We start from the raw sequence: 26728 nt of genomic DNA, 5'->3' as shown, positions 1-26728 counted from the left end.
GTGATATTGTAGCAAGTAAAACCTTGGCAAACCCGGTTAAATCGTTTGCAAGGCAAGTGATATTGTAGCAAGTAAAATCTTGGCAAACCCTGTTAAATCGTTGGCAAGCCAAGTGATATTGTAGCAAGTAAAATCTTGGCAAATCCGGTTAAATCGTTGACAAGCCAAGTGATATTGTAGCAAGCAAACCTTGGCAAACCCTGGTAAGCCAAGTGATATTGTAGCAAGTAAAATCTTGGCAAACCCGGTTAAATCGTTGGCAAGCCAAGTGATATTGCAGCAAGATAAACATTGACAAACCAAGGCCCTAAAAACAATGCACTTAACATATTTCAATTGCCTAAATTATTACACTGTCACGAAGATAAGTTAAACATTAACTAGTCTACTGTATCATGAAACAAATACAATATGTATTATGATAAAACTTTCATTCGTATTTAAATGCCTAATAATTACGTACAACATGTTCGTCTTCAGGAACAACAACAACAACAACACTGAAGTGGACAATGATCATTTATTCTTATATACAATTTATGCATGCATACATGCTAGTTAAAGAATTGATACATTTGTACATTACATGTGTAAAACTATTTGGCATATTGTTTACAGACAAAAGTTATTGAACAATTAATTACAATTTTCTTAAAATTTAATCACGTGACTATGGTGGGCCAAATAACTAGCGATTGGCTTTTTAATGACGAGCAACAAGTGAGCAATTACTCATGAATGTAAAACAACAGTCCCTTAAAACTGAATAAAGACTAGTACTAACGCTATTCTTAAGTACATAGAATATACATGTATAGTTTATATAGATAGTTTATTGTATGTTCATGAGTACTACATGAGAATCTATCATTAAACGTGTGTTACATGATGATCATTGGTCGACAGACTATTTACATTCGACAAATTTCATCTTGAAACATCTCAATATACATTCATTTATTCTTTTTTTTAATGTTTTGCTTATTCTCATAAAATAATAAACGAGCGATGGGAACAACATCTATTCTGTGAATTAATACAGGCTTATTTCTGTGAGACAAAAGTCCTACACTTATGTATATAAATTTCTACTTTGTCAGTAGATCTATGTGCCACATATGAAAAGTAAAAATCATTGTAAATACGAGACATACGCATACGGTACATCTGCTTTCAGAATACATGTAACTTTGTTTTCTTTCTCCACAGCTCGTTGGAATTTTTATGCGTTTTCTCTTCTCAGAGAGGTAAATTTCATTTTCACTCAAGACCCCTTTTATTTATTAATGGAATTATACCTTTTGTCTGTGAGAAATAACTTATACTTCTCTCTACCAATATGAACTTTGTTTCAACTTCATTCATGCAATAAACTGAGGAAAATATATTTAAAGTGTTTTAAACAAATGCCCACTACGTGTACTTACATGTACACATTGTCTGAACAAATGCCCACTACATGTAGTACATATACATGTACACACAGTTTGCAGCATATGTAATATGATGGTGTCACGGAAATGATAACTGTATGAAAGATGATGCTTCTTGTTCAACAATGATTTCTCTAGTTTAAATGTATCACTATAACACATATATATTTGTTTATCTACAATTCTTATTTTTGAAATGTATCAACTTCCATGGCGTCATCTGAGCACGACTCCTCGTCGGAACAACCCGTGTCTTTATTTGATGCACGTAATTCACGAACCCGACTTGCAGTTAAAATGTCGACTAAACCACTGGTCGAAGTTTGTCTCGAAACAACTCGTGGTAACCCTGATGTAGACGTGTGTCTGCCAGTTCCGCTCGATAGCCCGCTTGTTGACGTCATTCGAGATAAAATAAATAACCCCGTAGTTGACGTCTGGCGGGAAATTCCTGAGAAAATATGAAGATAAATGTTTGAGACAGAACAAACAAAAAGTGTTATCAGCATGCACTTCTTTGCACACATAATTCTAAAAATATCTGCTACGTTTAATAACATTTGTAAGTAAAATGTACATGATAATTTTGTCTGGCCAGTAACGTTAGTTATAGATCTACTTAATTTCACCGGAAACGCTTACTATATAGTACTATATGTATATGTAATTTTACGTTTTATTCACATGTCGAGTTGTGACGAGGATAAATTTTTAAAAAGTATTTAATTTTGGGATTTTTAACTACGCCAATAGTAATCTCTGCTCATTGTCTATATTGACCCAAGAAAATTGAATTTTGTAGTGGACCTCTTGGCATTGCTAAATGCCATACATCTAGACAGTCGAGAATTTTAAAATTTATTCTATACATGTACATTTAAGACTTACCACTAACAGAACCTTTTCACCAAGGGATCATAATTTAATTAGGAACAAGAACCTTTAATTTAAATGTGTTTTCATGGTCCATAAACGACTGTTCTCAGACATTATCTAATTTATTTCTAGATTTTGGGCTTTGTTTACAAAGTCTCGAACCATTTACATATAATTAATGTTAAAGTTTGTCAAAATTTACATGTGTTGTTGAACTATGCTGGCCGTAAACAGAATTATATGTCAACAAGTTCTGCAAAAGTAACGCCAAATGGTGCAAAAACCGAGCAACACGACAAGTAAACACGACAAGTAAATGGACCAATATATATTTCACAGCAAACCAAAATTAAAGAAATGAATTAGCGTATACATATATACGCCAGCAGTCGGTTAGTATATCTTCTTTTTTTCTCCAATAACAAAAGTTTGCCAAATTATAAATTCGTAATAAAGCTTTTTGGCAGGTTATTTGGCCGAATATAAACGGTTGTTTTCAATAAAACCCTCGCCTGGTGGCTCGGGTTATATTTACAAACAACCGTTTATATATCGCCATATAACCTGTCAAAATCTTTATAACTAATAATATGGGTGTACACGACTGCTTTCAATTGATTAAGTAATGCCATTTTTTGATATATAACAATTATGCAAACAATTATTTATATTATTAGTTGTGATATATGGGCGAATATAGCCTGAATAAGATAAATGGCACGAACGTGACACATTGAAGGTTCCATGATAACCGCCGTTCAAGCTGGTGCTAGAGGGTTTGGACGTTGCTTGGACTTTCAAGCACCACGAACAGACTCAAACAAAGCGAGTTTCGACAATTTTCTATTTTGTCGTTTTGGGTGTTATTTAAGGATTCTGTTTTTCGCTATTTTAGACTTATATAGTTAGACTTGAAATAAGCGCTATTTTATTGTCACATTAGTGTTATTTGTGCAATGATGGAGGTCGTTAAAAGTCGCCCGTATATTTTATCAAAGATGTTACATTTCCGATCCTTGAAGATTGTTCAGCAAGACATAACTGTTGTGTGTGAATGTTGTAGTAATTCTAGTTCCTTCAAATTTGGGTTTCAGTATTTCCACTCGAATATTGTATAATCACCCCAGCCTTTAAAAATGTCTTTTGATGTCTTGTCTGTGATATGCAGGCCTAAATTAAATTTATCCTGGCCCCCTTTCAAAATTTCATTTTATTTAATTCTATCCATTGTTTTGTCATTTAGGGCACACGCTTTCTTTTACGATGATCATACTCCTCTCACGAACGTGTAACTTAATGTTTCATATGAATACATCTGTGCAAGTTTGTCACCATTTTGCTTAAGGGAGCTTGGGCGGTAGCTTAAACTTTCAAGTACCGTCCATGAACAGGGCCTGCCACGTGTTAAATATTGTCTTTTTGAGCCCTTTTTAGAGATTCTGTTTTTCGCTATTTTAGAATTATTTTTTAAATTAAATATTCGCGGGAACAAATAAGGTGACGTTAGAAGTCACCGGCTACCTTAACGCTGCGCAATAAAAAAAGTTACATAGCGGTGTAACTTTTAAACTATTTTTTAAATATTGATAAATATGCCATGGACAAAATGCAATAATGTAACAGGCTACGATTGCTACTTTTGCTAAAACTGTTAAAAGTGCAAAAGAATATAGTGTACTGGCATGCGAGCAGTTCCCGTACAGAAGCAGTACCCGTATTTTTCATTTAAACGCTTGATTTTTACTTGCAATCTTCAAACATTCATTTCAAATCAAGCAGATGCATAAAAGAGACAAAATCTAAGTGTCAGTTCGGCAGTACGCATAAAAGTCTCATTTTAAATCACTTTCACCTGTGCGTTGTCAAAACGTGACCTTGTTTTCTCTGGGGGATTCCGTCCTTGCGCGCATGCGCTAAAATACTTACACGTGAGGCCTGTTAAAGGGTTTTCCACTAATACCACCTGTTTACAGATAAGTAGGCAATGTGGTGAAAACTTGTTTAATTATCAGAATTTTGATCAATATTACTTTATTAAATAATTTTATGGCTCTGATGCGTAAAATATCATGCATACAAGCATGCCATTGCATGAGAATGCGTTGGGGTAACGGTACCGGGTAATTGATACCAGCGTTTAGTCTACGCTCTATTTCCTGAATTACATCTATTTATCTCTTAGAAAATGGTCTGTTCAACAATTATAATTGAAAAATAGGTCCGATATAACAAAATTGTATAATTATAATGGGTTAAATTTTATGTACGGGAACTACTTCTCTTCATACAAAATAATGGATAATTTCGGTACCCCATATGAGGCCTCATAACTAAGGGTTATTCTATGTTTAGAACATGATGGAATTTCCATGATTTGTGTGACGAGCTGAATAGTGATGTGTAACATTAAAATTTTGGTGAGTGAGCGTAATAAAAAATAATGTTTAAGTAACTACGATTTTTGTACGGGAACTGCTCGCATGCCAGTAGTGTCTTTGTGTGTGTACGTATCGCGTCAAAATAGCCCGATCAATGCCTTTAAACGGACTCGTAAAAGCGACAGGGGTATTTGATAAATCTTATACTTAGCATTGAAGACCTAGTTACTATCAGGATGTACATTGTAATAGTTACTATCAGGACGTACATTGTAATTACTTTTCTAGCTTCTTAGAATACATTTTGCTATTATGAGAGAGTGAAGAGTTTTGATCTTTTCTGTTACTACGCAATTTTCAAAAATGTTTCATTTAAATTATTTAAGTCAGTTCACCAAACAATTTTTGTATAAACTACTATTATATTTAGGTAAGATTCAGCTGTATAAATGGCGATACTAGTTGTTTTATTATGTTGGCTTTCTCAGCTAGACGACATATATAGTATTTACTTCATTTACATGCTCAGGTTTATTTTTTACGACTTGTTTTCTCATCTATCAGCGTCGCTTAAATGCAATGTTTTTTTCAGGAATTAGATTTCATACATAGCCTGAACTAACATTTGACAAGATAATTTTCTCCTACAACAACCACTAACAGACTAATTTTTTGAAATGATGGTCAGTTAAGAAATTCCTTGTATTTTCCTTTTTTATACATATTTTTAGAAAAGCTGCATGGTGCTAAAATTCTAACAACGTACAGTTGAGTTCACACTAAAGGTTACACAAAGTGCACTAGGAGTGCACTAGATGTGCACTACTAGTGCACTACAAAGTGCACTAGTAGTGCACTACTAGTGCACTTCATAAGTGCACTTTGTAGTGCACCAGACCTATTATATGTAAGCAGTTATCTACTATTTCAAAGAATAGCAATTTGACTTTTACAAAAAGATAGAAAAATATAGATATCTGTATAATAGTTTTCCATAATAAATTTGAAGTTGTGAATATTGGATTTTGTAAAATATGGCATAAAATATTAGAACAATAATTGTTCAAAGTCATTAATTTTACTGATTTTGTACTTTATAACTTAATTGTTAGAATAAGTAAATATAAATAATTATAACTTTAATGTTAATAAGTTAGTGCATAAATAAACAAAAGTAATAGATATTTATTTATTAATATTTGATTCTATTTTATTATAATCTGGTAATGAAATAATTATGAAACGTTGAAATGTTAAGAAAAAAATTCAGTCATATTTTTTTTGTTTTTTTTTTTTGGGGGGGGGGCAGGGGGGGGGGGCAAATTATACAAATTATTTTTTTTTCTTATCTTATAATTGTTTTAGTTAAAGGTTATGATTTTAAGCATTAGTAGCCTTTAATTTAATATGTTTATAATTGGCCTAAATTTTGTCAATTTTATGTAATTTAAAATCTCTCTTACCGTCTCAAACCAAGATTTACCTAGGATTAATATAAATGATATATATTATTCTGAAAATAAAAATATTTACATATAATGGTGGTATGTATGAATTGTGGATTAAGTGGATATGTACCTGTTGGACACTAGTATATTTTAACTGACATGGATATTAACAAAAAGATTAGAAAATCTTTCATTTCCATTTTTTGAGACAGCACCAATCTTTTATCTTTTTTTATGCATTGTAACATAATTATGCAATATGATTACTTTATGAGTTCATTATAAAATGCTAAAATATTTCAGTTTTCTTTTTTCTTCTTGTACTACTTGTAATGAAATTTATTTGCACATACAGAATTTACATTGCCTACTTATATTTATCATCTGCCTTTTGTTATTTACCCTAAGGGGCTCTCTTATCAGCAGGGTACTATAATAAAATACCAATACACAGCATGACTTTTGACACTTTAATCTTCTGTAACTGTCTTCTGCTCATGTATGATATTTTATTTTAAAAAAAAACAACAAACAAAAACAAACAAAAAAAACAACAGATTTGCATTAAAGATAAAAAGGAGGTTGCAAAGGTTTTATAATCATGTATTTAAATATTTAAATTTTCTTAAAAATATGTTATCTTCTTAATGTGTTAAAACTGACAAGGCAAATTTGTCAAATCTAAAATAGAAAAAAATAACATTTCCGAGTTCAGAAACTAAAAGATGCTCAAAATTTTAATGCAGAATTGCAAAAAATGTGGATAAATATTGATATGAGGTCTTTCTAGAATAGTTAACACTGATATTGATTTTAAACCAGTTTTTTTTAATGATAAGATTAGAAAATTCCACTTCAAAGACAATAATGACAATAATATCTAACATGCGTTTATGCCATTGTGATTATTTTTTACATTTGATTATACAAACATTATAGTCATTTATCTATGTCTTACTTTTATTTTGGGAAAAAAACAGGAAATTTTAAATAAATATTGCATACATCTGCATTTATGTTATTTACCCTGAGGCCCTCTTATCAGCAGGAGACCAGTGTAATGAAAAGTCGCTCTCAGAAAAATACCAATACACAGCATGACTTGAGACTTTCCTCTTGTATAAAAGCATTCCCATTATACATTAAATCCTTAATATAGAAATCTTGAATAAAGTTATCAATTTTATTTATTTCATGGAAATTTTTTAATTATTTATATCTTTAAAAAGAATGCAAGCATATCATGGTTGAAAAACATAATATCGCAGTGTATGGATTGTTTTAAAATTAATGAATTAATATTCTCTTTCAATCTTGAACATCAGGAATGTCCTCTTAAGTTATTTATTATTATGCAGAATGGCAAGAAATGTGGATAAATGGATAAATATAGAAATTTTCGCTTTAGAGACAATAGTATATCTTATACGCATTCTGCCATTTTGATTTTTTTTTGTATATATTTGATCATACAAAAATTATGGTAATTTATCTTTATGACTAACTAGCTTGGGATCCAACGCCTGATGAATCCCAGGCCTATGTCTAACATGCATTTTGAGAAAACAAGGGAATTTCAATGCATACTTATAATCTGCTAAATTGACTGTTCTTTGTTATTTACCCTGAGGCTCTCCTATCAGCAGGAGAGTGGTATAATGAAAACAGTCCCTCAATACACAGCATGACTTGAGATTTTCCTCTTCAATAAAAGTAATTCCCCTTATACATTAAATGTTTAATATTGAAATCATGTAAAAGTTATCAAATTTATTTATTTTATTGATAATATTTTAACTATTGATATCTTTAAAACATATGCAAGCATTACACAGTTGAATACTAAATAATCACAGTATATTGATTTTTTTTAAAAATATTCTCTTTCAATATTCAACATGAGGAATTATCTCTAAGTTATATATTTATATATTATAGAAATAATATTTTAGCTTAAATATAAACCTTTCCTTGATTTGTTTGAGCTTGTGAAAAAAGTTTATGTTGTTACAAACTAAATTAATTAGGCCAGAATTATCAGATTTTCCCATTTGTACACTAGAAAAGTTGAAATGCTTGGCCATTAAAAAGTAAGCTTTAAAAACACTTATATAAATATCCATTAAGGAGCATATTTATTATTTACAAATAACCTTATTAATTCTATAAATTTGATTTTAAGTGGTATTATTTTACACTTACAATTAAATACGGGCTAAGAAAAATATGATTACAATAAATATATTTGTTTTTTTATTTAAGCTTTAACATGATATCACTTAAAATGTTAAAACTGCTGACTTTAAAATTTACTTATTAATATTCATGAATAGGCCATAATTATATTCCCAAATTTTGTTTTTCTTACAGAAGCTTAACAATGGATGCCCCCTGTCACTTGATATGCAATTATCCAATAAACCATTTAGGTGTCACCTTCCCTGGTCAGCCTGGTCATATGGTCTAGTGCACTAGAAGTGCACACGGTGTGCACTTCTAGTTCAGCTCTAGTGCACTAGAAGTGCACAAGGGTGGGAAGTTTAGTGTGAACTCAACTGTAGTTCTTTAATTTGCTAAACAACTAATAAATGCAAATTTATTGTTTAGTTTTCAGTTTCAGTCTAGAACTTTTCCATAAAGTTAAGTGGATTTGACACCCTGATGATGGCTGTTTTACATCTGTTAAATATACTGATCAAGTGATGTATTTTTAATAAAATAAACTTGCCAATATTTTATTTATTCCAAACTTCTACCATAAATTACGATTCATTAAAATCAAGGTATTCTATGCAAGACTCAAAACATTTAAATGAGTAATTTAAGTTATAGTTTATTTCAAGGCAGTTTTCAAAGGTAAATGAAGAAAATCGCTTTATGTCGGCGCTTTCCAGAATTGATGTCCACAAATATGATGGGGCCAAACAGAACTGACTATTTTGGTATCTAAGAGAACTCATAGTAAACTAAGAGACAGAGTGCATGCAGATATGGAGAAAACATAAAAGATGTAGCTAGCATGCGTGACAAACATCACTTACTTTCATGGCATCTGCGAGCATTATAACTAATATTATGTAAGACTCCTGGCACAATGCTGCTTTCTAAAGAAATATTAAAAAGCACTGTTCTTGCGATACTGTACTGCACGTTTGTAACGTCAGATAATCGTGACATTTATACGGCTGCTGTCAATTTATGAAATAGTATTTTTTTCTCTCAAATTAAGGAAGTTTGCTACATATGAAGATTCTCAACAGATTTTGTGACCGTGTATAAACGGTAATATGACCCTCACCACTATATATGCCAACAACTGTTTATATAGGGTTATAAAACCTGTCAAAATCTTTATAAGATACTATAAAGAGTGTCTAAGCCTGTACACTACATGCATTGTCGTAGTGAATTTAGCATTTTCAATGCAATTTTGAATGGGAATACAAAAGCAACTCAATATTTCGCATGGCTGCAATATTTTAAATATAACATATTGGCTCTACTAGAATCAAGTACCAATTATTATCAGGTCAACTATCATTGCATTATTTATGTGGAAAGCAATGAATCAAAACATTACTTTCAGTATCCTTTGCATCATAAGCATTCTGCAATACGTGGTAAATTTTCAAACTACATTCTGGTTGGCGTGCAGTTATATGGACATATAGGCAACAAATATGTAAATTTGTCAGAATATTATTCATTTTGTCTGCAGATTTTTAGCCAGACAAATTTATACAAAGATGGATAGTTAATATTGTTTATTTTTGGACATGGTGTGCAGATTTTCCCCACAAGAGAGACATGAAATTATAAATACTCACCATGTTGTCCAGTATCCAATTATGTAAGGATAAAAAGTACTATTTTTGCTTTTGCAAAACTATAGTATTCATGATCACAGAAACACTGTCCAAATTCCACTTTTCTATGTCACAGGTCCATATATCGGCCAAGTTTTCACAAATACTAATTTTAATTCACTGTTATTTTGAGAAACATATCCAATAAAATTGTATTCATTGCCTATCTCTTTATACATGAATGTTGACATTCTTAAAGTAACACTCTGTCAAGTTAAGTTAAAGTAGTAATATGTTTCAAGAGATTGACTATTATATTGGTGATTGACCAATAATTTATAATGAAAAATGTTTATGAAAAATATAACAAGAGGGCCATCATGGCCCTTAAATCGTTCACATGTATATAAAAGCTCTCCATGACAAGGAATAAGTAATGTTGTAAACTATAAACAAAAGCAGTTCATATTTGTATCTGAAATAGTGCATTTGTAAAAACATTACTGGTTTGCTATTACTAAGGGAAAACAACAGTTCCAAAAGATGTCTACATATAAGAAAAATCAATGATCCCCAGGGGGTGGGGCCTATTTTGACCCAGGGTTTTTATTTGAACAAACTTGGTAGACACAACTATAAGACGTTTCATGCTTATCTAAGCTCTAGCTCTTTGGGTTTTTTTTTTAAAGAAGATTTTTTAAAGTTTTTACTATATACATATAAGGAAAATCAATGACAACCCGGGGCGGGGCAATTTTGACCCTAGGGCTTTAATTTGATCACACTTGCTAGACACAACTAGAAGATGTTTCATGCTTAATATCTAAGCTCTATCTCTTTAAGTTCTTTTAAAAGAGTTTTTTTTTAAGTTTTCACTATATACATATAAGGAAAATTAATAACACCCAGGGGCTGGGCGAATTTTGACCCTAGGGCTTTTATTTGAACAAACTTGGTAGACACAACTAGAAGATGTATAATGCTCAATATCTAAGATCTAGCTTTTTGGGGTTTTAAATGATGATTTTTTTTTGTTTTTACCAAATCCATATAATGAAAATCAATGACCCCCTGGGGCGGGCCAATTTTGACCCCAGAGCTTTCATTTGAACAGACTTTGTAATCACTGACTAGAAGATGTTTCATGCTTAATATCTAAGCTCTAGCTATTTGGGTTTTTTAAAAGAAGATTTTTACTAGATATAAATATGGAAAGTCAATTAGGTGGGGCCAATTTTGATCCCAGTGCTTTTATTTGAACAAACTTGGTAGATGCTTTATTTGAACAAACTTGGTAGACACTTACTACAAAAAGTTTCATGCTTAATATCTATAAAGCTCTAGCTATTTGGTCTTTTAAAAGAAGATTTTTTAAGATTTTACTATATACATAAAATGAAAATGAATGACCCACCAGGGCAGGTCCAATTTTGACCCAAGGGCTTTTATTTGAACAAACTTGGTAGACACCCATTAAAAAATGTTTCATGGTTAACATCTTTGGGGTTTCTAAGAGAAGATTTTTTACATTTTTTCTATCGGTTGCCATGGCAACCAGAGTTCTGCATGGAATTAGATTCTTTGAACAATTTTTAAAGTTGACCACCCAAGGAACATTCCTGTGAAGTTTGGATGAAATTGACTTACTGGTTTATGAGGACATGTCATTTAAAGTAAAAGTTTACGGACGGATGGCTGGACAAAATAGGATCACAAAAGCTCACCATGTCACTTTGTGACAGGTGAGCATAAACTACCTTAAAATTACCAATACATTCTAAATGATATTCATAGAAATTTCCATTGGTCACATGGAAAGTTGTTTCTTTTTTTATCATAAAATTGAACACAATTATGGTTAAATGTAAAGTCATTTTGATTAATTTGTTCAATTACAATGTACCACTAGTATTTACACTTAGATGTCACTTTTAGATTAAACAGACTTTCTAGCTTTAATCTATGGATCTGTCTGTTATTAGTTTTTGAGGTAATGACATAAAAATTAAGATGGTCATCTGAAAGTATAAAGTCTTGTCAAACTGAACAAATATACAGGTCAGCTCCAGTCTGTTTTGTTAGCAAAGACTTCTCTTTCAGTTTCAGCTATTTTAAGTATGCAAGCAATGGCCATGTCATACAGGGACAACACTAGACATCAGAACAAAAGGAAACTCCAGACAATAGAAGAAAAAAGCATGAGAAAAGAAACATTTAATATTTATTCTAGGTTGCAACAGTGAAGGAAAGTATATGTTTCAGTGTAATGCAAACATCATGTTTCAAAATATGTGTAACATCTATAACAAATGCCTCATCTTAATAATTACAGTATATGCATAGTGTGGAAATAAAAAAAGAAAAAAACTTTAACAAAGACCCAATTACACAATGATACTCTATAAACATTGTTACATTGTTAATATAATACTAATGATAAACTATCTATGGATTTTTAAAAAATAACAATAACACTAAAACTACATATAGATAGTAGAGCACCTTTTAAGAACACATTCACTCCTCACATACACAAACTTGTCCAAACAGTTACCATTATAACCTTCACCTTTAACCTGCTCAACATCTTCAATGACCTTGGTGACCATCCATTTAAAAAACTATCCACTTTTCAATTTCCATAAATTTCAGAAGCATCAAGATGAAAATATTTATTGCTAGTCAACCAGCAGTATTGAGCCTGGTTAGAGTGCATGGAAGTGCAAGCTACCGCTAGCCTGGCTCCATACTGGTGGCTCACACTTGCCACTTTGTTTCAAACAGGTTAAAGATTAACTCTCTCCCAACATGTCTCTAATTTTCTAGAATCATCAACCTCCCTATTAAACAAACTGACCAATGTCAAGGTTACATTCCACGACTGGATCCACAACATGTGACTGGTTCCACTGCAATGTCATAAAATCACTTTATATCTCATACTGGCTCCCGGCTCTCACTTATAAAATAGAATTCATATCTCTTACTGTAACTTGAAATGACTATTTCTATTGCTAAAAGGTATCCATGAAAATAATTTGAATAAATAGAAAAACCTACATACTAAATATGAATTAAAAAATAAAAACAAGACATATAATCAAATGTTGCCACAGGATTTTAACTTAACATGTAGTTATATATAAACACTTTATCATTTTATTTCTCAAGTTATAAAAACAAAAGCTTAGTTGTATTATAGATATTGAGAAATATACTAAAGATCTACTTATATACTACTATACCTCAATGAATGCATACTGCAGTATAATATTCTGTTTCAATTTTGAAGCTGTTAACTTTGAGTTATTTTATAATGAATATATTAATATTGAGCAGAATTACAGGCTGGGTGGCTCTATAATGCCATTACAACCATTAGAAATTAAAAAGTAAATGTTGTTTCAAGAACAAACTGTCTTCTTATTTAGTAATTATGTTACACATTTTATCAGCAACAGTTTTAAAATATCAATTACATGAACTGATTTGATGTGAGTTTTTGTATATCACTATAAAGCATGTTCTCAGACGCTATGTGGACAAACAAGAACATACATAAACATATATGAGTAGATAGTTATAATACACATATAAAATATATTTATCTACAGCTGAGAACATAGAAGACAAACTGCTGTTTCCTCATTTACATATTAAAATGACAATTATTTAAAAGTGAGACTTTTATCCAGAAAATTATTTCTGGTATCTTATACAGAATACTTCATCCTTTAAAACTTACAATTAGAAAACAAATGATTGAATGAGATCTATACTAAAACTGATTTTCAAAAGCATTCCATCATGTTACAAGTATATAAATTAAAACTTCTCTCAAATTTTCTTACATTTTTAACATGATGTGTGCAAATATGCATGTGCTTCCCATAACCATAAACATTTCATTCATGACGATGTGCATTTCTACCGAAACTTTATGTCATTTATGATATATATTCTTTACAACTGCAGTCATAAATAGTTTGACTACTTTGAAATTACCAAAACATAATTTCACTGTCTACTTAAAAGTATGTATTAACAATACTTAAATTCTGAACAAAACTAAATTTCCTTTGATTTGGTACCTTTGACGATTTTATCAACTCAGTTGGGATAAGTACAAGGTAATGCACAATAAAAAAAAGTTTGGAGTAAAAATGGTTTATTTGGAATCTTTTAAGAATTGACTTCTTGTAAAGAAACAAAATTTAAAAATAAATCAGCACATACATACAGATTTGGTTTCACTAGAGTATGGGAGTTGAATTCTCAATTAAAAGATGACTGGTTTAAGGGTGATTAACTTATTACCATTTCCTGAGTATATCATGAAAAAAGACTAAAATTACCAGTATATTTTATGCATATAAACATTATAGCAAACGTTTGCCTTATATTATAACAGTTTAAGCTAGATTACACTCCAGGAGCTATCAGGAAGACAGCATGCTTCACTATTCTCAGTACAAATATGGAATAAAAACAAGTCTGAAAAAAAAGTTAAAAAGTGCTTGGCTATTTTCAGTGGCCAATAGTAAAACGAGAGCCTGATTGTACTTATTCACGAAGGAGAACATTTCATTTAAATCAATTAAAAAGTTCTAATTTTCTAAAATCACAAGGGACTATTATTCAGCAAATTCCATAAGAAATATTTAACACTTAAGAATGGGGGGTTTTTTCAAATAAAATACCTTCAGTATTGTGAAATTTTTCTTGCATTTTGAATTATTTTAATTCAAAGGGAAGTCGTCAAAATCAAGCTAATTATTATATAGATTTTGGATAGTAACCCCCAATTTATTTCTAAAAGACATTTAAAATTTGGCCTTATTGGTTGAAGAGATACTAATTTAATTAAATTTTAAAAAGTGTTATTTTGAACAAGTAGGAAGCCCCAATATTTCTAATGGTGCAAAATTTTAAAAACCCAAAAGTGATCAGACATCATTAACTATTTGGATTTCTCTGTATTTTTATATTAACATCAGCTATAAAAAACTGGCCACATTTCTCCTATTCCAGCTTTTTTAATATAAAACCCACAAAAAATTAAAAAGTAGAAATTAAAATTCAAAAATAAAAAAATTATTAAAATTATTTTGAAAGACACCGGGTTTTTTATATTTTAGGTCATAAAATGTGCCCATATTTTAAATGAAAAGGATGAATGTTTGTATATAAACTGGAAACTGTAGCAGGATCCCTGACTTTATTTGGCCACAATTATACCTAACCTGTAAATAAATGTGCCAAGTTATCATAACTGCCATAGTGATTAACATTCTGTTTTAAAAAATGTCCTCTCTAAATATAGATATTATTGTTGTGTTCATAATAAATAACATATTTCAGTTACATAATTTTAAATTTTTTAAAAGTTAATTTTAATATATTTATCATTTATGATTTATATACTATTAACAAAAATAGTATTCAGGAATGATAATTTATTGAAATATTTAGTCTAAATTACAGAGACAATCAATATTTTCTCCAATTACAAATAATTTATTTCAATTGAAAAATAAAATAAAATAAAAGAAAACTATTCAAAAATACCAAAGCAATGATAAAATAAAGATTGGGTTATTCCATTTATATATTTTCCAAAGTTAAAATAAAACAGAAGAGAAACAATTTTAGCGCTTAACCTATGGGATTTGTTAATTGATTTATCCAGCCTTGAACTTGGTACAGTCCTTTCTTTTAAAATGAAGGGATTTTGATGTCAATGTAAAAAATCGAGCCAGCAACAGTATAGAGCCTGGTCAGACTACACAGATGTTCAGGCTGGCTAAGTCCTATACTGGTGGCAAAGGTAACAACTTTAATTTCCAGCAGGTTAAACAACATTTATTAATGTACATGTACTTCTATCCCATTCATGTAATATCCTTCCTCTTACCAAAATAACCATCACTGTTAATTTTATTTTCATGAAATCTCAATTGGCTTGGAGAATCAGTAATCACCATTTAGAGAAAAGATTGAAATTTGGAATTTTTTAAAAATCTTTTTTAGATAAGATAAATTGGGAAAAAAGCAATTTCCATGAACTGAAAGTAAAGGTCTGTTTACCAGGGGGGAAAATAGGGGATTAAAGTACATGTATATTGTGTATATATATAATGGAATAGGAAACTTGACCCCATTCTATAAACATTAATACAGAATGTTTCCTTTGATAATACCAAACTTTAACAAGTTACAAGAGAAAAACAATAAATGGAATTTCCCTAAAACTAGCCCTTGATATATTGAGAAAATTTTCTGTTTTCTTTACCAGTTTCCTATTCCATTAGTATTTTTGTCTAAAAGGTATATAAACCAGATATATTATTTATAATAATAGATTATAAGTGTAATATTTCTGTCAATTTACTGTCAGTGGTCAACACAATTTTTGTTACTTCAATTTTGTCTCAACAATTCAAGGGCTTGTTTACGGTTTTAAAAAGGGGCTTGGTGAATAAATTCAGCCCTAAACTGTAAGGAAATGAAATGAAAGTGGTCAACATTTATATACCTAATTTTTCTCATTCAACCAATCTCACATACTTTAATACATCTATGAAACTGTTTCTCAACTGTAATAAAATCACATATATACATATAATAATAGTATACACAAAGAATAAAATATTTTCAGTATAAAATTGCTAGCATCTTTAAGCTCTATAATTGATAATTATAAAGGAATTTTTGTACAAAATATATAATACATTTTAATACACATTATCAAATACTTTTGTGTATTAGACACCAAATGGCATCATTGTTTAACTTAATCAAATAAGGGTCTATAATGAAGTAAATCTTAAAACAAAACACATGTTTTTTTTTCTTTCTTTGTAATTACTTTTGATTGCTTTGTTTGAAATTTTCACTTAAAAAAGTTAATTAAGAGCCACAATGGCAAAAAATTTACTATTTTTTTATTTTTCAAGCAATCACTTTTTCTTCTGTTAACAACACTGAAGTTTTAATTTTGTTTAATCTTTTAGAAAAGATGTATAAAATAATAACTGTTTTCCATTTTATGATAAAATATTTTCATTGTGTAATTTATCAGACTTGCCAGTTGGACATTAAAATATTATTTCAAAATTGTATAATGTACATTCTCTTTACATATTGTTTTCCTATACAGAATCTTTAATAGACATTTAAATGATAATGTACAGCTATGGACATATCAGAATACCATATCAAGAAATATAAACTTTATAATATACTGTTATTTTTTCAGTGCATTAACATCTGCAGAAGTGTGATGACTTTTTAAAATCCCCAACAAGATTTACAAGGGATTTAGTAACAGTCTTTGGAATTTTAAAGATGTAAATGATTCTATTACGAGAATAAGTGCAGTCCTAACTTAATTTCATACACCTACATTTCTACTTATAAAAACATTATATTCATTAAAAGAAGCTGCCAGTTTGAGAATTATCACATACATCTGATACTGTAATGTCTGTTATTTTATTAACATCACATGTTTTAATTTTTCTGAATGTTATTGCCTAAATATATTTAGGAAATAGATATCAATTCTGAGTGCATTGTTGTAGAATAATGCACGGTTTGAGTTCAAATGCGTAGTAATATAATCACGAAGGCCGACAGGCCTGAGTGATTAATTACAAAGCATTTGAACGAAAACCGTGCATTATTATACAATAATGCACGAAGAATTAATATCTATTTCCATTCTAACACGTCAAGAAAAAATATAATTATTATTTTAAAGTTGGACTTTATGTTTGGTGGTTTAATTTGTTTTCGTCTCAGAGTTTCCAATAGAAACGTTCTTCAAAGGCTGTTCCAGTGGGTTGAAAAAAACTATCTTTAAATCTACCGTGTGTAGAAACATTTTGAGAATAACGAATTTTGAAAACGTTAATAAAACTTTGTTTGTTTATTTTATTTCACTCTATAATTTTTCAAGCGAAATACAAATTATTAAAAGTGAAATAAATGTAAAACTTAACTCGTTTGCGACATTAAAATAGCGTACTTGATTTGATTGTTTTGCACGTGCTGTTTGGCCCTACATTGTGACGTCACGTAAACAACACTTTAAACGCCTGTACAACGTTAACGACTGAATTAAAGATATTGGTGTTCGGATTAATTTTCTTAGTTAGACTAGACCATTTTCTTTCATTCTAGACAGTTTTCACAACAAAATTCGACAAATTTTGATTTTATTTATCAGATTTTTTTAACAAAATGGCGCCCTCAATGTGAAAATACACAGGGAGATAATAAGAACGGCGAGTGCATTGTTGTAGAATAATGCACGCTTCCGACCTTCTTTGTCTATATAGGAAAATTTTCGATAGTGTTAGAATTTTCATTATCATCAGATAATCTGAATTATTGAAAAAAATTTATTTTAAAGAAAGTGTACATTAATAACTTGTTAAAAGTTCACATTGCCTCCTTTGGTTTATTAGAGTTTAAGACAGAGAAATTGGAAAACAGAACTTAAACAAGAGCTGTCAATAAGACAGTGCATGACTATTCTCATACCTCAGTACTTGCCAGTAAGAAAATGGACATAGTCTGTATAAAAGTAAACTCAGAGCTATGGGACCTGTGCCCATCATATAAGACAATAATAGAAAACAATGGTGTGAAGTTTCGACCCATTCCCTTCAATAGTTTTGGAGATACAACTTACAAAAACTTAACCAAAACACTGACAATGGTGTGAGTACAACAGTTCTCCCTATTATTTTGGATAGTCAAGATAAAAATGTCAATATATATACTGATTTTTATCATACTGTCTATTTTATTTTAAATACTGTTTTGTTTGTCCTTGCGGCAATAAAATATAATTTATTACAAAAATGAAACTTGATGCATGAACATCCCTTAGAAAAACAAAACAAAAAACAATTAATTTAGTACATTTACAAATAATGCTTTTTTTATATAAATGGTTTCACTAATTGCAAGTTTTACTCTACTTGATGGTTTTTTAAGCATATACATAATATATATTTATATAACACAATAAATGAACATTTATATAGTACCTTATAAAAGCAATATTATGATAAATGTGCAAACAAAACTTTGTATGCCTCTTCTCCTGTTGATTTAGTATCACAGAAAACAAATTGTAATGTGCAAAATAAAAAGTTTCTATACTTTTTTTCTTTCCCCAGCATATAATAACTTCACTGATAACAAATACATTATAAGCCAGATAACAGAATAAACTAAATAGATGAAATGTAGAAAGAGGTATTTTCACAAAGTATATATAGAGTATTGAAAGTTGACACAAAATAAACCTTTATGCCATTATTAAGTACATTGAAGTCTTTTGAAATCTTTACAAAGATGCCATTACAAATTTTACAAAGATATCTCCACAAAGTTTAAAAAGATGTCATTACAAAGATATCTCCACAAAGTTTACAAAGATGCAATTACAAAGTTTACAAAGATATCTCCACAAAGTTTAAAAAGATGTCAAAGATATCTCCACAAAGTTTACAAAGATGCAATTACAAAGTTTACAAAGATATCTCCACAAAGTTTACAAAGATGCCATTACAAAACTTGCAAAGATATCTTCACAAAGATGATATAACAAAGCTCAAAGACATATCTTCACATAGTTCACAGATGTCATAACAAAATTTGCAAAGATATCTTCACAAAGATAAGAGTTGCCATAACAATGTTTACAAAGATATTGTCACAAAGATGTCTTAACAAAGTTCACAAAGATATCTTCACAAAGATAAGAGTTGCCATAACAATGTTTACAAAGATATTGTCACAAAGATATCTTCACGAAGATTAGAAATGTCATAACAAAGTCTACAAAGATGCCAACACAATGTTTAGAGCACTGAAAATGCAGTGTTTAGCCATTTCATCATAATAATTTCCACTCCATTAAACAAAAAAAACATATCTTCATTAATCCAAGATTAAGGATCTTAATCTAAATATAAATTTTTTATCCCATACATATACCTGTGCCACTTTCCAGACTAAAAAATTATGATATGGCACAGCCTGTGCATATATTTTTGACATGACGTCATGTGTGTTATACAAACATGCTAAATGTTAGCATTACAGTATATGCACATCAATTTAAAAGAAAATTCTTTTTGATTGTAAAAAGTTCTTTTTTTTTTGCGTGTACATGTGATGTAAAGAGGAATGTTAAATTTGTATAGCTTTTTTAAAAATTAATTGAACATATTGAATGAAACAATATTATGCTCACCAGGGGATAGCTTAATACAATTTTATTCAACCCATTCAATGCATTTATAATTCACTTACACTTATTCTATATCCTTTATTTACTATAATTCCATAAAGAGAAAAAAAAGATAACAATGTATTAATAATAATCTTTCATTATCAGAGTGGAGACAGATGAAATTAATGACTAAACATAGAATGAGAAATGCACATTGCATGCAAGCATAATGAGAGTCACGTGAAATAGCTGATAGTTCAAAAAGCTGTCATCACTTCTTCAACTTATCTGGTGCGTCAGGTTTACCTTTCGATTTTTTATCCTCCTCCTTTTTCTTATCACTTTCTTCACTTTTTTGTTTATCATCCTTTTCTGAGTTTGGCTTTTCCTCCACAGTGTCTTCTTTAACATCAGGTTTACTAACAGCCGCTTCATTCTTTTTCCTCTCCTCAGCATCTGTTGTTATGATTTTTTAATAATTACAATAAATGTTACTAAAATTGATGTACAGACAGACAAAAACATCACAAAATACTACCATTATTCAAACTACATGTATCATGGTTCATAATGTCATGAAATTTGACAACAAATCAATTTGTTGATTAATTTTGCATTAATTTAAACAACATGTACTTTATAAAAAGCAATAAGACATAATCAATACTTGACTACTGAATCAATATTGATTATGATAAACCTGCATATAACAGTCAATATATTGATAATTATAAACCTGTATATAAGAGTCAATATATTGATAATGATAAACCTGCATATAACAGTCAATATATTGATTATGATAAACCTGCATATAACAGTCAATATATTGATAATGATAAACCTGTATATAACAGTCAATATATTGATAATGATAAACCTGCATATAACAGTCAATATTGATTATGATAAACCTGCATATAACAGTCAATATTGATTATGATAAACCTGCATATAAGAGTCAATATATTGATAATGGTAAACCTGTATATACAGTGTAACTTCCGAATTCCGGAACTTCTGAAATCCGGAAACTTCTAAAAACCGAACATTTTTTTCGTTCCCGATTTTTCCCTTCTATTTTCTATTAATATAATACTTCTGAATTCCGGAACTTCTAAATTCTGAATTCCGGACGATATTTTCGTAAAATTGGAGTCAAATCAATGCAATTATACCTCCAAAAACCGGAAATATCCAAAGGTGTGAAATACATTGTAAAACGAGAATTTTTACCCTGCAGGAAGATTTAATCTCCCTATCGATTGTTTACTAATTAGCGGTGATCGTGTAATTTGACACGCGTTAAAATCACAAACTGTGAAATGGTATGTTTGAAGTGATGCGGTTAAGTTATTTACGGTGGTCAGTTAATTTGGAGTGTTTATTAGCAGATTAAATGACAATTAATTGGACAATGTATGCATCAAATGTCTTTAGGGATTTTATTGCATTTTATGTAATAATTAATTAACTAGCATCGGACGATATGTAAGTTTATGCAATTAACAACATTTCTACAAACTGATATTCAAAAGCATTTGCAGTAAGATAAAAATGTATTCTTTTCATGCACATCTTTATCTTGATTAAAAGACTATTATATATGATAATACAGTAATGGACACATCTTCCTTGACATTTAGCGACATTAAGTGGCTTAGTTTTGTCCACATTATCATAAACCTCTGAATTCCGGAAACCTCTGAAATCCGAACTTTTTGACAAGTCCCATGGGTGTTCGGTTTTCGGAAGTTACACTGTATCAGTCAATATATTGATAATGATAAACCTGTATATATCAGTCAATAAATTGATTATGATAAACCTGCATATAACAGTCAATATATTGATAATGATTAACCTGTAAATACGAGTCAATATATTGATAATGACAAACCTGTATATAAGAGTCAATATATTGATAATGATAAACCTGTATATAACAGTCAATATACTGATTATGATAAACATGCATATAACAATCAATATATTGATAATGATAAACCTGCATATAACAGTCAATATATTGATAATGATAAATTTGTATATAACAGTCAACATATTGATAATGATTAACCTGTATATAACAGTCAATATATTGATAATGATAAATGTGTATTTAACAGTCAATATTTTGATAATGATAAACCTGTATATAACAGTCAAAAAATTGATAATGATAAACCTGTAAATATGAGTCAATATATTGATAATGATAAACATGTATATAAGAGTCAATATATTGATTATGATAAACCTGCATATAACAGTCAATATATTGATAATGATAAAACTGTATATTACAGTCAATATACTAATTATGATAAACCTGTATACAACAGTCAATATATTGATTTTGATAAACCTGTATATAACAGTCAATATATTGATAATGTTAAACCTGCACATAACAGTCAATATATTGATAATAATAAACCTGCATATAACAGTCAATATATTGATAATGGTTAACCTGTATATAACAGTCAATATATTGATAATGGTAAACCTGCATATAGCAGGCAATATATTGATAATGATAAACCTGTATGTAACAGTCAATATATTGATAATGATAAATTTGTATATAACAGTCAATATATTGATTATGATAAACCTGCATATAACAGTCAATATATTGATAATGATAAACCTGTATATAACAGTCAATATACTGATAATGATAAACCTGTATATAACAGTCAATATATTGATTATGATAAACCTGTATATAACAGTCAATATATTGATAATGATAAACCTGCATATAACAGTCAATATATTGATTATGATAAACCTGTATATAACAGTCAATATATTGATAATGATAAATTTGTATATAACAGTCAATAAATTGATAATGATTAACCTGTATATAACAGTCAATATATTGATAATTGTAAACCTGTATATAACAGTAAATATATTGATAATAATATACAATAACATAATTATCTGTATTCATCTTTCCTTTTTGTCAAGATGTAATCAGTAAATAAATAATGTTGATAATGTTATATTGGCAATATAATGATAATAACAAACAGTTCAGAAAGGAAGAAATTACCTTTGATAGCAATTTGTTTCCACATAGATTTATTATTGCCAAGGCATTCTACCCATGGACGACCAACTGTGCCTGTAAAAAATAAGTAATGTGTCTTTACAATTCTAACATAAATAGGCTTAACCAATAAAACCATATAAAACATATAACAACTTATTTACTAAAACAATTCTAAAATACTGTGACAATGCAATGCATTTTTTGCATAGCTCAGGTGCCCAATCGTGCCTGAAATAATGCACTGAAGAGCAATTCAGGTCTTCCTCCACCAGTAAAAGCTGGAACGTCATGATATGACCTATACTATCAGTGTGACATAAAACTCAATCAAACAAACAAACAAAGCATGATGTTACAAAGTTTAGTTAATTTTTATCTAAGGTAAATCTGAAGTTTCTTCCATGCTTCAGACTGAACTAAAGGTTTACCTGAAGTTCTAGAAGCAGTTCTTGCTAAAGGTGAGCTAGATTTGCCTTTTTCAAACACTTCCTCAGAGATGGCATCATCTTGAATGCTTGCCTGTGATGGCGTACGCAATGGAGTCACAATCTTATCTAGCATGTCTCCCATTACCTGAAAACTTGGCTCCACAATGAAGTCAATAAAACCTGAAAATATGTATCAAAATATTATACATTGTATCTTTTGATTTTTCTTAAAATTGTTATTTTAGTAAGATAAGTTTCTTAACAGTTTTTAAAAGGGTTTGGCTGCATTCATTTTGAAAATAAGGTTGACTGAAATTTTTTTTTTAAAAAATGATGTTTTAGACAACATTTTTTAGGGGGAATTTCATATTTTAGCCTTTGTGAACGAACCCCTTTTCTGGAAGAAAAAAATAGCGCTATGTCTATAAGCTTATCAGTTAATTTACCTATTTGAGACTCAGCTACCAGAGTATTTTTTCTATCACAGAGTGGTGAAAATGGAAGTCCAAGCTCTTGCTCTCGGTCTCCCTGAAATATTTTTATACCAAACATTACAAAGTATATACAAGCACTGGTTTTATACCAAACATTACAAACTATATACAAACACTGGTTTTATACCAAACATTACAAACTGACTTACATCAATATTTGGAATACATGTACACCCTGCAATTTTCAATATTTTACTTTGCTCCATGAATAAATAGTTAATAAATATTTATGAAGTTTCTGATGAAGTTTAGTTTCTGATGAAACTTCAGTTATTTACAACTGAAGAAATACATACAGTAGAACTTCTATGAGTCGAACTTCGATTAGTCGATTTTCTCGATGTGTCGAATAAAAATGAAAGTCCCGACTTTCCCCCCTATATATTCCTTATAAAAACCTATTTATGAGTCGAAATTTTATGTGTCGAATTTTTCGATGTGTCGAGGTTTTTTCGTGGTCCGTATAAAGTAAATCTAGTGCAATTTACCACAAATAAGTCGAAGTCGTTGGATTGTTTTGACACCTTTGACCTCCAGACATTTTTCACACCTTATCTGGCTGCGAAGACGATTTCCAATCAACTTGTGTGATAGGTGTTAATAACACAGCCGTGTGTTCGAACAGCCTTTGTTTGCGATAAAATGTGTGATAAAATGCTTTAATCGTAACTTTTTTAATTGCCGTATTGGTATTTGAAAGTAAACAGTAAGAACTACTTTACTACTTTCATTTGAAAACATCCTTGACCCGGTGTCGCGTGAGAATAACACGCGAAATATTTACTATAAGCTGGTTTAGTAATCGCCCTTTCGTAATCATACGCCTTTTGTAACTCTTTGGGTAGTCGTGAAAAACGTAACTTGACATGCTATATTTATCATTGTAAAATTTAAAGATAAGATTAATGATGGAAAAACATGAAATATGTTTCGTTATAGAGCTTATAATTAGGACTAGTCACGGGTCGAAATTTTGTCATGGAATTGAGAGCAATTCATGAGTCGAAGTCCCGATGTGTCGAAGTTTTTACGCAAGTCCCATCAACTTCGACTTACCGAAGTTCTACTGTATATCTAGATCAATTTTTCAGTATTCCATATCTCCTACTTAAAATTAATGATAACATTTTGTTCTTTATACGGCATACTTCTCAATTCAACTTTTCCTGCCTTTCTTTGACAACAGCCCAAGTGCTGGATTTTCTTATGAACTTGTTGTCAAAACACTCTGTGTTATTCTTAATCCAGTATACAAGTTGCTGACAGGGTAAAGCAGAGACTATAGCCTTGCTGACATAAATATAACCAGCGGCTAATGCCTTAGGTAATATTTACCTAATTCAGGCTATATTCTACCATATATCCCTTCAGCAACTTATATTGTATCACTGTTTCTATAATATTTTCATCTTAGGTTAACAAATCAACAGCTAAAATGTCTATACATACAGACACCTATGTAAGACAATTGGTACCTGTCTGAAAAATTCTTCCAGCAAGAGATCTGTCCAGCGTTTGTGTATATCCCAGTCTTTGGCAGGATGGCTGATGTCAGCACAATGGAGAACCAGTGACAGTGCTTTTGACTTGTCAATACTAAAACAACAACAACAACAACATTTTTTTGTTTGTTTGGATTTTACGGCACGTCAACACATAACTGGCCATATCGTGCCGAATGCTATAATAGGCTTAAAATATTATGTAAAACATTGTAAATGACAATAAAAATGAGCCAATTAGATCCTAGAATACAAGTTTATCTCTTTTAAATAATCAATTATGTTTTTTGATGGAATTGTATTAAAAAGTTCTTTGAGTGAATTTACAGAATAAAATCTATTACGGGCCTGTGAAAAATCATGACATTCAAGAAGAAAATGCTTGACAGTAAAATTTTCATTACAACCTACACAGAAAGGGGCATTGTCATTTGTGAGGAGATAAGAGTGGGTAATTTTAGTGTGTCCAATTCGGCATCGAAGAAGAACTGTTTGATCAACAACATAATACTAGACAATTTCATTACAGTTAACTCTTATTAAAGATATGCTGGCATAGACTATCATAATATTGTTTATATTTACTTCACAAATCTGAAAATATTAATTTTTTTATGCTTGAATATTCAACACTGCAAGAGCACTTTTATAAGTTTGAATAAAAGAAAGACAAGAGATAAAAATTTCAAAATACAAATAATTAATATATCAAAAACTATTTCATATTGTACTTGATATTTTAGATGCAAACTAGAAATGTGTCCATAGGACACGGGTGCCCCCACACTCCACCAATTTGTCAATCTTATGTCTCTTGGTCAAATTTTTTTTTTGGCTATATGTGCCTAAGTTGAAAACTAAAAATCTTTTATAAAGTAAAGGGCAAATACTACAAATACTGAATAAATCCACAAGAAAACCCCAAGGTGCATAAGTACACATGCTGACCAACATTCTTGTAAACTTTCAGGCCTACAGGTCAAATACTTTTTGAGTTACAGGCAATACAAGTTGAATATTGTAAATTTTTACTTAGTCAAG

General features: G+C 30.0%; 1 protein-coding gene across 14 annotated transcripts in view; it reads right to left on the bottom strand.

The window, feature by feature from the left end:
- Nucleotides 1–669: 669 nt before the first annotated feature.
- The window catches only part of LOC132718075 (dual specificity calcium/calmodulin-dependent 3',5'-cyclic nucleotide phosphodiesterase 1A-like), an 88331-nt gene continuing 62272 nt past the window's right edge, over nt 670–26728 (bottom strand). For 12 of the 14 annotated variants that reach the window (XM_060701692.1, XM_060701695.1, XM_060701698.1 and 9 more), the window contains 6 exons: nt 25661–25781; nt 24138–24219; nt 23692–23871; nt 23264–23335; nt 20500–20649; nt 670–1884 (listed from right to left, as the gene is read on the bottom strand). In XM_060701692.1, coding sequence (XP_060557675.1) covers nt 1619–1884; nt 20500–20649; nt 23264–23335; nt 23692–23871; nt 24138–24219; nt 25661–25781 — 871 coding nt within the window. In that variant the 3' untranslated portion in view covers nt 670–1618. Of the gene's footprint in view, nt 1885–12150; nt 12851–15083; nt 15185–16476; nt 16538–20499; nt 20650–23263; nt 23336–23691; nt 23872–24137; nt 24220–25660; nt 25782–26728 lie in introns of those variants that run through there. The other 2 variants (XM_060701702.1, XM_060701701.1) reach the window with 2 other exon arrangements.

Source organism: Ruditapes philippinarum, unplaced genomic scaffold (assembly GCF_026571515.1).
Source record: "Ruditapes philippinarum isolate M1 unplaced genomic scaffold, ASM2657151v2 ctg1164_1_1_1_1, whole genome shotgun sequence".
Lineage (NCBI taxonomy): Eukaryota > Metazoa > Mollusca > Bivalvia > Venerida > Veneridae > Ruditapes > Ruditapes philippinarum.
Note: the sequence above shows the minus strand (reverse complement) of the source record. Positions and strands in the feature narration are given on the sequence as shown.